Source organism: Takifugu rubripes, chromosome 4 (assembly GCF_901000725.2).
Source record: "Takifugu rubripes chromosome 4, fTakRub1.2, whole genome shotgun sequence".
NCBI classification, from domain to species: domain Eukaryota; kingdom Metazoa; phylum Chordata; class Actinopteri; order Tetraodontiformes; family Tetraodontidae; genus Takifugu; species Takifugu rubripes.
In genome coordinates this window covers 13,666,398-13,680,865 of record NC_042288.1, presented here as the reverse complement: position 1 = coordinate 13,680,865, position 14,468 = coordinate 13,666,398, and the positions used below count along the sequence as shown (strand labels likewise).

The 14,468-nt window shown below is 44.1% G+C and overlaps 1 protein-coding gene and 1 pseudogene across 2 annotated transcripts; both read right to left on the bottom strand.

The window, feature by feature from the left end:
- Window positions 1–2,775: 2,775 nt before the first annotated feature.
- LOC115249514 (isoaspartyl peptidase/L-asparaginase-like) lies at window positions 2,776–5,946 on the bottom strand. The gene is made up of 7 exons (XM_029834969.1): window positions 5,835–5,946; window positions 4,474–4,673; window positions 3,848–3,990; window positions 3,613–3,776; window positions 3,380–3,498; window positions 3,169–3,279; window positions 2,776–3,079 (listed from the first exon to the last, which is right to left on the bottom strand). Exons 2-7 carry the CDS (start codon window positions 4,658–4,660, stop codon window positions 2,871–2,873), a joined length of 933 nt encoding a protein of 310 aa, XP_029690829.1. The 5' UTR covers window positions 4,661–4,673; window positions 5,835–5,946; the 3' UTR covers window positions 2,776–2,870.
- Window positions 5,947–8,655: 2,709 nt separating this feature from the next.
- Window positions 8,656–11,166, bottom strand: LOC115249512 (isoaspartyl peptidase/L-asparaginase-like; annotated as a pseudogene). Its single transcript, XR_003888196.1, has 7 exons — window positions 11,049–11,166; window positions 10,355–10,554; window positions 9,728–9,871; window positions 9,493–9,656; window positions 9,260–9,378; window positions 9,049–9,159; window positions 8,656–8,959 (listed from the first exon to the last, which is right to left on the bottom strand). The product of XR_003888196.1 is annotated as an isoaspartyl peptidase/L-asparaginase-like (transcript).
- Window positions 11,167–14,468: the final 3,302 nt, after the last annotated feature.

Below are 14,468 nucleotides of genomic sequence, written 5' to 3'. Positions count from 1 at the left end.
AATTACTTTCAATAGAAAAGGCAGTTGGATTAATTCAGAGTTGGGATTTGCCAATTTACGCTTTAATTCTGAAAATTACCACATGCAAGAAAATTCATTCTACCTATATATCTGATTTGTATTTTTTGGCAGAAAACATCTGCTAAATTACTAAAATCTAAATGAAAAATGTATTCGGGTCTAACTCAGTAATGTGATGAACAGAAAAATTATCCATTGAATCAATGAAATGTGTGACTTCTTTTTATTGCTGGAGTACTGGTCTTATTCCTCTCACATGTCCCTCAAGGACTCACCATCTCACTTGACTGCCAACAATTTTAAAAGTAATTTCGTTTTTGCGGCCTTTTGATCAATATTAGATTAGATTAGATTAGATTAGATTAGATTAGATTAGATTAGATTAGATTCAACTTTATTGTCATTACACATGTCACAAGTACAAGGCAACGAAATGCAGTTAGCATCCAACCAGAAGTGCTTAAGTAGCGAATAAAACTGTGATGGGTATATACAATATATACACACAATGATATATGTTTATGATATCAATCTATATGTTTGTATTTACAGAGTTCACAGATATGTAAAGGATATATAAAAGTCTTTCCAACCAAGATAAATATATATACAGGCTGTAACTATGGTGCTGATGTGCAAAGTATGGAAAGCAGTGCAAGTAACCGGATGTGGGTAGTGCAAATAACAGATGTAAATAGTGCAAATAACAGATGTAAATAGTGCAAATAACAGATGTAAATAGTGCAATTATTGTAACAGATGTAGTCAGTGCAAATAGCGTGAATGTACAATCAGTCAGTCCAGACGGGGTTATTGTGCCTGAAGGGAGGTAAAGTGAGAGGGGTCAGAGTTCAGCAGGGAGACAGCAGTGGGGAAGAAGCTGTTTCTGAACCTGCTGGTTTTTGTCCGGAGGCTCCTGTAGCGCCTCCCAGAGGGCGTGAGGGTGAACAGTCCATGCGCTGGGTGACAGGAGTCTTTAGAGACCTTCTTGGCCCTCCTGTGACAGCGCCTCCTGTATATGTCCTCAATGGCAGGAAGAGAAGCTCCAGCTATTCGCTGGGCGGTCTTCACCACCTTCTGCAATGCCTTCCGGTCTGAGGCAGAGCAGTTCCCATACCAGACCGTAACACAGCTGGTAAGGATGCGCTCGATGGTGCAGCGATAGAAGTTCACCAGGATGTCTGAAGAGAGGTGGTGTTTCTTCAGAGTCCTCAGGAAGAAGAGACGCTGGTGAGCCTTCTTCACCAAACTGGAGCAGTCGTCCAGGTGAGGTCCTGTGAGAGGCGGATCCCCAGGAATTTGAAGCTGGACACACGCTCCACCACTGCTCCGTTGATGTGGATGGGTGGGTGGATGTCCGTCTTCCTCCTGAAGTCCAGGACGAGTTCTTTAGTTTTATTGGTGTTGAGCAGCAGGTTGTTGTTGTGGCACCACGTAGCCAAGCGGTCCACCTCCTCCCTGTAAGCTGACTCATCGTTATCCTTGATGAGGCCAATCACCGTGGTGTCATCTGCGAACTTGATGATGGTGTTGGAACCATGTAGAGCTCTGCAGTCGTGGGTGAAAAGGGAGTAGAGGAATGGGCTCATCACAGAGCCCTGTGGTACTCCGGTGTTTACAGTGAGGGTAGGGGAGCAGTGATGATCTAGCCGCACATGTTGTGGTCTATTGGTCAGAAAGTCCAATAACCAGTTGCAGATGGAGCTGCTGATGCCCAGGTCCCTGAGTTTGGTTATCAGCTTGGAGGGGATGACAGTGTTAAATGCTGAACTGAAGTCTATGAACAGCATTCGGGCGTATGTGTCTTTATTGTCCAGGTGTGAGAGGACAGAGTGCAGTGCTGTGGAGACTGCATCTTCTGTTCTCCTGTTCTTACGATGGGCGTACTGATGGGGGTCCAGGGTTGGGGGGAGACAGGATTTGAGTTGTGCCAAGACCAGCTGCTCTAAGCACTTTGTTATGATGGGAGTGAGTGCTACTGGACGATAGTCATTGAGACAAGCCGGGGTGGAATGTTTTGGTACTGGCACGATGGAGGTGGATTTGAAGCAGGTCGGCACAACTGCATGAGCCAGGGATAGATTGAATAAGTCCGTCAGGACCCCTGCTAACTCCGCAGCACAAGTTCTGAGCACGCGTCCAGGGATGCCATCGGGGCCCACAGCTTTGCGTGGATTGATCCTGCTCAGTCCCGCTCTGACATCAGTAGTGGAGAAAGTTAAGGGTTGGTGGCCAGCAGTCAGCTCTACCTTGCTCGCTTGTTCTTGATTGTCCTTCTCAAACCGAGCATAGAAGTTGTTTAGCTCATTGAGGAAGGAGATGTCAGTTGAGGGGGGAGAGGCATTGGTGGGCTTGTAGTTGCTGATGACCTGAATGCCCTGCCACATAGATCGGATGTTGGAGTTGGAGAAGTGCCCTTCTACCTTCAGCTTGTAGTTGTGTTTGGCTTTCTTAATACCCCGCTTCAGGTTAGCTCTGGCTAATATGACAAAGTAGACATACTGATTTTAATGACAACAACCCTCCCAAAACTAGTGTATGAATATATATTTAAAAGGATGTGATTGATTAAACATCACAGGTTCTAAGCGTCTAGTAGGTTTGATTCCAAATTAAGCAATTATTAGCACTTAAAGTCATTAGTCATTACATCCCTACTTTTTTTTTGTTTGAAGATTTTATCAAAACAACCCGAAGGCCATAATAATGGTGAAACATGTGATATAGAGCTAGTAGAGAAAGGAAAAAAAGAGCTTTTTGAGTGCATACATGAACATTTATTGTTTGAATTTAATTGGAATTCAGTCCTGAATCCTTTATTTGACATGATTAAAACCACTCATAAATGGTCAGTGAGGCAATGCTTCCTCAAACCGTTCACCTGGCTCTAATCCATACCACAGGTTATCTTTCGCCACTGCAGCCCAGGACATTCTCACTGTAGTAAATTCAGCTGCCCACTGTCCTGATGGAGACACCACGATGACTCCTCCTGCGCCGCGCACACGCTTGCCCATGTACTGCAGAGCCAGCTGTGAAGACTCCGCCGCGGATTTCCCTGGGAAGGTACGGGAAAAAAGAATGCATGCAAATGAAACTGTTTATTGGTTAAAAACAGAATACAACCATGGAGCGTGTCCCCGCTACCTTGTTCCATGTGTGACAGAATAAGTCTGGCCAGGGTGACTTTGAGAATTGACTCTCCATGACCAGTGCAAGACACAGCACCACTGCTGTTGTCTGCATATCCTCCACAGCCTGGTTTGCACAGGAGACACGCAGAAATAATGACAACGCGAATTAGGGGAAAACATCTGCCGGCGCAGCTGTTACTGATGGTGAAATCAAGCCACCGCACCAATAATGGCAGCGTCTCCAACTCTGCCGACCATTTTATTTCTGATCCCTCCGGTGGAGGTTGCACAGGCAACGTTACCAGCAGAGTCAACAGCAACCGCTCCTACCGTATCATGGGCACTGCAGGGGGGAGCCAGAAAAATGCACAACACAATTCTGAGGATTTCTGATCACCATCAAGACCTGTCTCTCTGCATCTGCTTCAGTCCAAACTGAATTCCGCGCAGTTCCTACCACTTTGAGTTGAAATCCTCCGTCACTCCTGCCACGTAGCTCCTGTGTTCCTCCCACTTTTCCCTCTCGTTTGCCGTCACCAACGTGTCAGTGGGGACGGTGGCCATGCCGATGCTCTCAGCAAACAGGTTGGCGCCTCTGCTGGTCAACAGCAAATGGGGCGTCTGGAATATTCAGGGGCATCAAATGCCTGTTTTGACCAACAGGAAATATCGCTCTGTTGACGAGGCGTCACCTTTTCCATCACCGCCCGTGCCAGAGAGACTGGATTGGGGATGTTCTTCACCGACGACACAGCACCGCTGCCAAGCGTGCGTCCATCCATGATGATAGCATCCAGTTCCACATCTCCATCAGCGTTCAGTACGGCTCCGTGGCCTTAAATTCAATGTCAAAAATGAAGCCTATTACATTTTGGGTCACAGCTGACGCAGTTTGTAGATGAAATTCTATTAAACAATGAGAAAATCGGAATCATTGAGGTTTTTAGAAATGTATTTCCATGTCTGACTTTCCATGACTTTTGTGAACTCTAATATAGGTTATTTTGGGTAATAGTTCTTATTTTTTCCAGTCATCTTTGTTATTATACAGATATAAAATATTCTGGACTGTAAATGGAAACATGGGTCCAGTTATGTTATGTATGTACAGCAGTGAATTTCTTACAGTTGTAAATTAGCTCAGATGGCAGATTTAACCTGGGATTAGCACTGGATTATGAGGATAATCTCAGTTATTCAGCAACCTGACTTTAGACAAGGGCTGCTGTTTTTTTCCATGCGTGTTGGAATCAGTACCAGCAGGTGGAGCCAGTGAGCTCCTCTAGAGTCAGGTGTGTTTTTTAATTGAATGCTTTACCTGCATTAAACGTAACATTATCCTCCAGATTCCTCACCGCTGCCTCCACAGCATCCAGGGCACTCCCTCCTCTTTCCAGTACTGAAAAGCCATCCAGTGCAGCCATCTTCACACCATCCACGACAGCCTTGGCAAATTTGTCTGGGACTGACCCGGCTCCACCGTGCACAACGACCACAGCAGGCATTCCTTTGTTTATTCTAGGAACACAGGAAAGTATTGTGTGGCACAGTACAGAGATTATTATAAGGGGAACACAACCTGTTAAGGTTACCAGCACTATCTCAATCAGATGTTAAAAGTTAATAGTTGAAACACTTTATCTATTATCTATATTTTCAAGGATTACAGGAATCTGTTGAGATGGTACAAAATTTGCACTCAGGTCTGAGTTTTTATTGGCTTTTAAACTCAGAATATTGGTCGTGACGCTGTGACCAACTCCTCAATAAGGAATGTTAACATCCAATTTTTATAGTGTCATTTGCAACTTTTTTTAAGGGGGGGGGGGATGTCACAAAAGAGACAAAAAGTTAGGGAAAAAAACATTTTTTTCGAGTTCGGCACAGGAGGAGGGGGGATAAAGGATAACAGGATAACTTTGTAGAAGCTTACTTCAGTGGAACAGTGTAGAAACTTTCAAAGAAAGATGATGACTGACAGCAAGACACTGAACCTTAATCAGGTGGCCTTCAGGGAACGTAAGCCATTTCTCATGACGCACGCACATTGACACTGCCTCCACAGTCACATGAGGAGGTTGTGAACAACAATCGGTTTAAATATCTCTGACCTAACTAGTGGGGTTGGTTTTGTCTTTGTTTTGCAGCCAGTCGCATCAATATAGCAGTTTAACTTGGTATAAGGCCGATGTTCCCTGAAGGCATCATGATTAAGGGGTTGTCCCAGCCTCCGTTGCTGTCACTCATTATGCCACGCCCCCTGAAGATATACGACCTCGAACTTTGAAACTGCCAAAAAACAATAATAAATAAACCAGGAAAAGGGGATCTGAAAGTGGTAATCTAAGAAGCGGCACTAATATAAATTAAATTTTGAAAAACAGAATGAAAATTCCAAAAATTGTAACATCTGGTAGTTCAACGTCAAAACCTGATGTTTCTGTTTCAAATGCTTTTGATTGAATTTTAGTTTTTCAAATGATAAAAAAAACATAGCCCTCAATATTATATTCATATTAGTCGCTTATGACAGTAAAAGTTCTTATGAGGGTTTGAAAACGTCACCAGAATTGGAGAGAAGTCGCCTTTTGGCAACCCTCAAACATAACGACTGCTTATCCTGTCATTGACTCCTAACAGATGTTCGACGCAATAATTATCAAAAACTGGAGTTTTTACCTTCACTCTTCCTGAAGCTTAAGGAAGTGACTGACTATATGTAATGAGTCATGATTTTTTCTCTCGACTCAAAACACACAATGTCAAGTATAAATAATTTACATACCGAATCCGGCAATTACTTTCAATATAAAAGGCAGTTGGATTAATTCAGAGTTGGGATTTGCCAATTTACGCTTTAATTCTGAAAATTACCACATGCAAGAAAATTCATTCTACCTATATATCTGATTTGTATTTTTTGGCAGAAAACATCTGCTAAATTACTAAAATCTAAATGAAAAATGTATTCGGGTCTAACTCAGTAATGTGATGAACAGAAAAACTATCCATTGAATCAATGAAATGTGTGACTTCTTTTTATTGCTGGAGTACTGGTCTTATTCCTCTCACATGTCCCTCAAGGACTCACCATCTCACTTGACTGCCAACAATTTTAAAAGTAATTTCGTTTTTGCGGCCTTTTGATCAATATTAGATTAGATTAGATTAGATTAGATTAGATTAGATTAGATTAGATTCAACTTTATTGTCATTACACATGTCACAAGTACAAGGCAACGAAATGCAGTTAGCATCCAACCAGAAGTGCTTAAGTAGCGAATAAAACTGTGATGGGTATATACAATATATACACACAATGATATATGTTTATGATATCAATCTATATGTTTGTATTTACAGAGTTCATGGTGCTGATGTGCAAAGTATGGAAAGCAGTGCAAGTAACCGGATGTGGGTAGTGCAAATAACAGATGTAAATAGTGCAAATAACAGATGTAAATAGTGCAAATAACAGATGTAAATAGTGCAATTATTGTAACAGATGTAGTCAGTGCAAATAGCGTGAATGTACAATCAGTCAGTCCAGACGGGGTTATTGTGCCTGAAGGGAGGTAAAGTGAGAGGGGTCAGAGTTCAGCAGGGAGACAGCAGTGGGGAAGAAGCTGTTTCTGAACCTGCTGGTTTTTGTCCGGAGGCTCCTGTAGCGCCTCCCAGAGGGCATGAGGGTGAACAGTCCATGCGCTGGGTGACAGGAGTCTTTAGAGACCTTCTTGGCCCTCCTGTGACAGCGCCTCCTGTATATGTCCTCAATGGCAGGAAGAGAAGCTCCAGCTATTCGCTGGGCGGTCTTCACCACCTTCTGCAATGCCTTCCGGTCTGAGGCAGAGCAGTTCCCATACCAGACCGTAACACAGCTGGTAAGGATGCGCTCGATGGTGCAGCGATAGAAGTTCACCAGGATGTCTGAAGAGAGGTGGTGTTTCTTCAGAGTCCTCAGGAAGAAGAGACGCTGGTGAGCCTTCTTCACCAAACTGGAGCAGTCGTCCAGGTGAGGTCCTGTGAGAGGTGGATCCCCAGGAATTTGAAGCTGGACACACGCTCCACCACTGCTCCGTTGATGTGGATGGGTGGGTGGATGTCCGTCTTCCTGCTGAAGTCCAGGACGAGTTCTTTAGTTTTATTGGTGTTGAGCAGCAGGTTGTTGTTGTGGCACCACGTAGCCAAGCGGTCCACCTCCTCCCTGTAAACTGACTCATCGTTATCCTTGATGAGGCCAATCACCGTGGTGTCATCTGCGAACTTGATGATGGTGTTGGAACCATGTAGAGCTCTGCAGTCGTGGGTGAAAAGGGAGTAGAGGAATGGGCTCATCACACAGCCTTGTGGTACTCCGGTGTTTACAGTGAGGGTAGGGGAGCAGTGATGATCTAGCCGCACATGTTGTGGTCTATTGGTCAGAAAGTCCAATAACCAGTTGCAGATGGAGCTGCTGATGCCCAGGTCCCTGAGTTTGGTTATCAGCTTGGAGGGGATGACAGTGTTAAATGCTGAACTGAAGTCTATGAACAGCATTCGGGCGTATGTGTCTTTATTGTCCAGGTGTGAGAGGACAGAGTGCAGTGCTGTGGAGACTGCATCTTCTGTTCTCCTGTTCTTACGATGGGCGTACTGATGGGGGTCCAGGGTTGGGGGGGAGACAGGATTTGAGTTGTGCCAAGACCAGCTGCTCTAAGCACTTTGTTATGATGGGAGTGAGTGCTACTGGATGATAGTCATTGAGACAAGCCGGGGTGGGATGTTTTGGTACTGGCACGATGGAGGTGGATTTGAAGCAGGTCGGCACAACTGCATGAGCCAGGGATAGATTGAATAAGTCCGTCAGGACCCCTGCTAACTCCGCAGCACAAGTTCTGAGCACGCGTCCAGGGATGCCATCGGGGCCCACAGCTTTGCGTGGATTGATCCTGCTCAGTCCCGCTCTGACATCAGTAGTGGAGAAAGTTAAGGGTTGGTGGCCAGCAGTCAGCTCTACCTTGCTCGCTTGTTCTTGATTGTCCTTCTCAAACCGAGCATAGAAGTTGTTTAGCTCATTGAGGAAGGAGATGTCAGTTGAGGGGGGAGAGGCATTGGTGGGCTTGTAGTTGCTGATGACCTGAATGCCCTGCCACATAGATCGGATGTTGGAGTTGGAGAAGTGCCCTTCTACCTTCAGCTTGTAGTTGTGTTTGGCTTTCTTAATACCCCGCTTCAGGTTAGCTCTGGCTAATATGACAAAGTAGACATACTGATTTTAATGACAACAACCCTCCCAAAACTAGTGTATGAATAGATATTTAAAAGGATGTGATTGATTAAACATCACAGGTTCTAAGCGTCTAGTAGGTTTGATTCCAAATTAAGCAATTATTAGCACTTAAAGTCATTAGTCATTACATCCCTACTTTTTTTTGTTTGAAGATTTTATCAAAACAACCCGAAGGCCATAATAATGGTGAAACATGTGATATAGAGCTAGTAGAGAAAGGAAAAAAAGAGCTTTTTGAGTGCATACATGAACATTTATTGTTTGAATTTAATTGGAATTCAGTCCTGAATCCTTTATTTGACATGATTAAAACCACTCATAAATGGTCAGTGAGGCAATGCTTCCTCAAACCGTTCACCTGGCTCTAATCCATACCACAGGTTATCTTTCGCCACTGCAGCCCAGGACATTCTCACTGTAGTAAATTCAGCTGCCCACTGTCCTGATGGAGACACCACGATGACTCCTCCTGCGCCGCGCACACGCTTGCCCATGTACTGCAGAGCCAGCTGTGAAGACTCCGCCGCGGATTTCCCTGGGAAGGTACGGGAAAAAAGAATGCATGCAAATGAAACTGTTTATTGGTTAAAAACAGAATACAACCATGGAGCGTGTCCCCGCTACCTTGTTCCATGTGTGACAGAATAAGTCTGGCCAGGGTGACTTTGAGAATTGACTCTCCATGACCAGTGCAAGACACAGCACCACTGCTGTTGTCTGCATATCCTCCACAGCCTGGTTTGCACAGGAGACACGCAGAAATAATGACAACGCGAATTAGGGGAAAACATCTGCCGGCGCAGCTGTTACTGATGGTGAAATCAAGCCACCGCACCAATAATGGCAGCGTCTCCAACTCTGCCGACCATTTTATTTCTGATCCCTCCGGTGGAGGTCGCACAGGCAACGTTACCAGCAGAGTCAACAGCAACCGCTCCTACCGTATCATGGGCACTGCAGGGGGGAGCCAGAAAAATGCACAACACAATTCTGAGGATTTCTGATCACCATCAAGACCTGTCTCTCTGCATCTGCTTCAGTCCAAACTGAATTCCGCGCAGTTCCTACCACTTTGAGTTGAAATCCTCCGTCACTCCTGCCACGTAGCTCCTGTGTTCCTCCCACTTTTCCCTCTCGTTTGCCGTCACCAACGTGTCAGTGGGGACGGTGGCCATGCCGATGCTCTCAGCAAACAGGTTGGCGCCTCTGCTGGTCAACAGCAAATGGGGCGTCTGGAATATTCAGGGGCATCAAATGCCTGTTTTGACCAACAGGAAATATCGCTCTGTTGACGAGGCGTCACCTTTTCCATCACCCGCCCGTGCCAGAGAGACTGGATTGGGGATGTTCTTCACCGACGACACAGCACCGCTGCCAAGCGTGCGTCCATCCATGATGATAGCATCCAGTTCCACATCTCCATCAGCGTTCAGTACGGCTCCGTGGCCTTAAATTCAATGTCAAAAATGAAGCCTATTACATTTTGGGTCACAGCTGACGCAGTTTGTAGATGAAATTCTATTAAACAATGAGAAAATCGGAATCATTGAGGTTTTTAGAAATGTATTTCCATGTCTGACTTTCCATGACTTTTGTGAACTCTAATATAGGTTATTTTGGGTAATAGTTCTTATTTTTTCCAGTCATCTTTGTTATTATACAGATATAAAATATTCTGGACTGTAAATGGAAACATGGGTCCAGTTATGTTATGTATGTACAGCAGTGAATTTCTTACAGTTGTAAATTAGCTCGGATGGCAGATTTAACCTGGGATTAGCACTGGATTATGAGGATAATCTCAGTTATTCAGCAACCTGACTTTAGACAAGGGCTGCTGTTTTTTTCCATGCGTGTTGGAATCAGTACCAGCAGGTGGAGCCAGTGAGCTCCTCTAGAGTCAGGTGTGTTTTTTAATTGAATGCTTTACCTGCATTAAACGTAACATTATCCTCCAGATTCCTCACCGCTGCCTCCACAGCATCCAGGGCACTCCCTCCTCTTTCCAGTACTGAAAAGCCATCCAGTGCAGCCATCTTCACACCATCCACGACAGCCTTGGCAAATTTGTCTGGGACTGACCCGGCTCCACCGTGCACAACGACCACAGCAGGCATTCCTTTGTTTATTCTAGGAACACAGGAAAGTATTGTGTGGCACAGTACAGAGATTATTATAAGGGGAACACAACCTGTTAAGGTTACCAGCACTATCTCAATCAGATGTTAAAAGTTAATAGTTGAAACACTTTATCTATTATCTATATTTTCAAGGATTACAGGAACCTGTTGAGATGGTACAAAATTTGCACTCAGGTCTGGTACGTTCTACAGAGTTTTTATTGGCTTTTAAACTCAGAATATTGGTCGTGACGCTGTGACCAACTCCTCAATAAGGAATGTTAACATCCAATTTTTATAGTGTCATTTGCAACTTTTCTTTAATGGTGAGGGGGGGAAATGTCACGACAGAGACAAAAAGTTAGGGAAAAAAACATTTTTTTCGAGTTCGGCACAGGAGGAGGGGGGATAAAGAATAACAGGATAACTTTATAGAATCTTATTTTAGTGGAACAGTGTAGAAACTTTCAAAGAAAGATGATGACTGACAGCAAGACACTGAACCTTAATCGGGTTGCCTTCAGGGAACGTAAGCCATTTCTCATGACGCACGCACATTGACGCTGCCTCCACAGTCACATGAGGAGGTTGTGAACAACAATCTCATTATGCCACGCCCCCTGAAGATATACGACCTCGAACTATGAAACTGCCAAAAAACAATAATAAATAAACCAGGAAAAGGGGATCTGAAAGTGGTAATCTAGAAGCGGCACTAATATAAATTAAATTTTGAAAAACAGAATGAAAATTCCAAAAATTGTAACGTGGTAGTTCAACGTCAAAACCTGATGTTTCTGTTTCAAATGCTTTTGATTGAATTTTAGTTTTTCAAATGATAAAAAAAACATAGCCCTCAATATTATATTCATATTAGTCGCTTATGACAGTAAAAGTTCTTATGAGGGTTTGAAACGTCACCAGAATTGGAGAGAAGTCGCCTTTTGGCAACCCTCAAACATAACGACTGCTTATCCTGTCATTGACTCCTAACAGATGTTCGACGCAATAATTATCAAAAACTGGAGTTTTTACCTTCACTCTTCCTGAAGCTTAAGGAAGTGACTGACTATATGTAATGAGTCATGATTTTTTCTCTCGACTCAAAACACACAATGTCAAGTATAAATAATTTACATACCGAATCCGGCAATTACTTTCAATATAAAAGGCAGTTGGATTAATTCAGAGTTGGGATTTGCCAATTTACGCTTTAATTCTGAAAATTACCACATGCAAGAAAATTCATTCTACCTATATATCTGATTTGTATTTTTTGGCAGAAAACATCTGCTAAATTACTAAAATCTAAATGAAAAATGTATTCGGGTCTAACTCAGTAATGTGATGAACAGAAAAACTATCCATTGAATCAATGAAATGTGTGACTTCTTTTTATTACTGGAGTACTGGTCTTATTCCTCTCACATGTCCCTCAAGGACTCACCATCTCACTTGACTGCCAACAATTTTAAAAGTAATTTCGTTTTTGCGGCCTTTTGATCAATATTAGATTAGATTAGATTAGATTAGATTAGATTAGATTAGATTAGATTAGATTCAACTTTATTGTCATTACACATGTCACAAGTACAAGGCAACGAAATGCAGTTAGCATCCAACCAGAAGTGCTTAAGTAGCGAATAAAACTGTGATGGGTATACACAATATATACACACAATGATATATGTTTATGATATCAATCTATATGTTTGTATTTACAGAGTTCACAGATATGTAAAGGATATATAAAAGTCTTTCCAACCAAGATAAATATATATACAGGCTGTAACTATGGTGCTGATGTGCAAAGTATGGAAAGCAGTGCAAGTAACCGGATGTGGGTAGTGCAAATAACAGATGTAAATAGTGCAAATAACAGATGTAAATAGTGCAAATAACAGATGTAAATAGTGCAATTATTGTAACAGATGTAGTCAGTGCAAATAGCGTGAATGTACAATCAGTCAGTCCAGACGGGGTTATTGTGCCTGAAGGGAGGTAAAGTGAGAGGGGTCAGAGTTCAGCAGGGAGACAGCAGTGGGGAAGAAGCTGTTTCTGAACCTGCTGGTTTTTGTCCGGAGGCTCCTGTAGCGCCTCCCAGAGGGCGTGAGGGTGAACAGTCCATGCGCTGGGTGACAGGAGTCTTTAGAGACCTTCTTGGCCCTCCTGTGACAGCGCCTCCTGTATATGTCCTCAATGGCAGGAAGAGAAGCTCCAGCTATTCGCTGGGCGGTCTTCACCACCTTCTGCAATGCCTTCCGGTCTGAGGCAGAGCAGTTCCCATACCAGACCGTAACACAGCTGGTAAGGATGCGCTCGATGGTGCAGCGATAGAAGTTCACCAGGATGTCTGAAGAGAGGTGGTGTTTCTTCAGAGTCCTCAGGAAGAAGAGACGCTGGTGAGCCTTCTTCACCAAACTGGAGCAGTCGTCCAGGTGAGGTCCTGTGAGAGGTGGATCCCCAGGAATTTGAAGCTGGACACACGCTCCACCACTGCTCCGTTGATGTGGATGGGTGGGTGGATGTCCGTCTTCCTCCTGAAGTCCAGGACGAGTTCTTTAGTTTTATTGGTGTTGAGCAGCAGGTTGTTGTTGTGGCACCACGTAGCCAAGCGGTCCACCTCCTCCCTGTAAGCTGACTCATCGTTATCCTTGATGAGGCCAATCACCGTGGTGTCATCTGCGAACTTGATGATGGTGTTGGAACCATGTAGAGCTCTGCAGTCGTGGGTGAAAAGGGAGTAGAGGAATGGGCTCATCACAGAGCCCTGTGGTACTCCGGTGTTTACAGTGAGGGTAGGGGAGCAGTGATGATCTAGCCGCACATGTTGTGGTCTATTGGTCAGAAAGTCCAATAACCAGTTGCAGATGGAGCTGCTGATGCCCAGGTCCCTGAGTTTGGTTATCAGCTTGGAGGGGATGACAGTGTTAAATGCTGAACTGAAGTCTATGAACAGCATTCGGGCGTATGTGTCTTTATTGTCCAGGTGTGAGAGGACAGAGTGCAGTGCTGTGGAGACTGCATCTTCTGTTCTCCTGTTCTTACGATGGGCGTACTGATGGGGGTCCAGGGTTGGGGGGAGACAGGATTTGAGTTGTGCCAAGACCAGCTGCTCTAAGCACTTTGTTATGATGGGAGTGAGTGCTACTGGACGATAGTCATTGAGACAAGCCGGGGTGGAATGTTTTGGTACTGGCACGATGGAGGTGGATTTGAAGCAGGTCGGCACAACTGCATGAGCCAGGGATAGATTGAATAAGTCCGTCAGGACCCCTGCTAACTCCGCAGCACAAGTTCTGAGCACGCGTCCAGGGATGCCATCGGGGCCCAAAGCTTTGCGTGGATTGATCCTGCTCAGTCCCGCTCTGACATCAGTAGTGGAGAAAGTTAAGGGTTGGTGGCCAGCAGTCAGCTCTACCTTGCTCGCTTGTTCTTGATTGTCCTTCTCAAACCGAGCATAGAAGTTGTTTAGCTCATTGAGGAAGGAGATGTCAGTTGAGGGGGGAGAGGCATTGGTGGGCTTGTAGTTGCTGATGACCTGAATGCCCTGCCACATAGATCGGATGTTGGAGTTGGAGAAGTGCCCTTCTACCTTCAGCTTGTAGTTGTGTTTGGCTTTCTTAATACCCCGCTTCAGGTTAGCTCTGGCTAATATGACAAAGTAGACATACTGATTTTAATGACAACAACCCTCCCAAAACTAGTGTATGAATAGATATTTAAAAGGATGTGATTGATTAAACATCACAGGTTCTAAGCGTCTAGTAGGTTTGATTCCAAATTAAGCAATTATTAGCACTTAAAGTCATTAGTCATTACATCCCTACTTTTTTTTGTTTGAAGATTTTATCAAAACAACCCGAAGGCCATAATAATGGTGAAACATGTGATATAGAGCTAGTAGAGAAAGGAAAAAAGAGC

Coding starts and splice junctions, on each gene's coding strand:
- LOC115249514 (XM_029834969.1), bottom strand. CDS start 4,660: ATGCCTGCTGTGGTCGTTGTGCACGGTGGAGCCGGGTCAGTCCCAGAC. Junction 3,991..4,473: donor TAATGTTACGTTTAATGCAG/GTAAAGCATTCA, acceptor ATTGAATTTAAG/GCCACGGAGCCGTACTGAAC. Junction 3,280..3,379: donor TGGAGACGCTGCCATTATTG/GTGCGGTGGCTT, acceptor TGTGCAAACCAG/GCTGTGGAGGATATGCAGAC.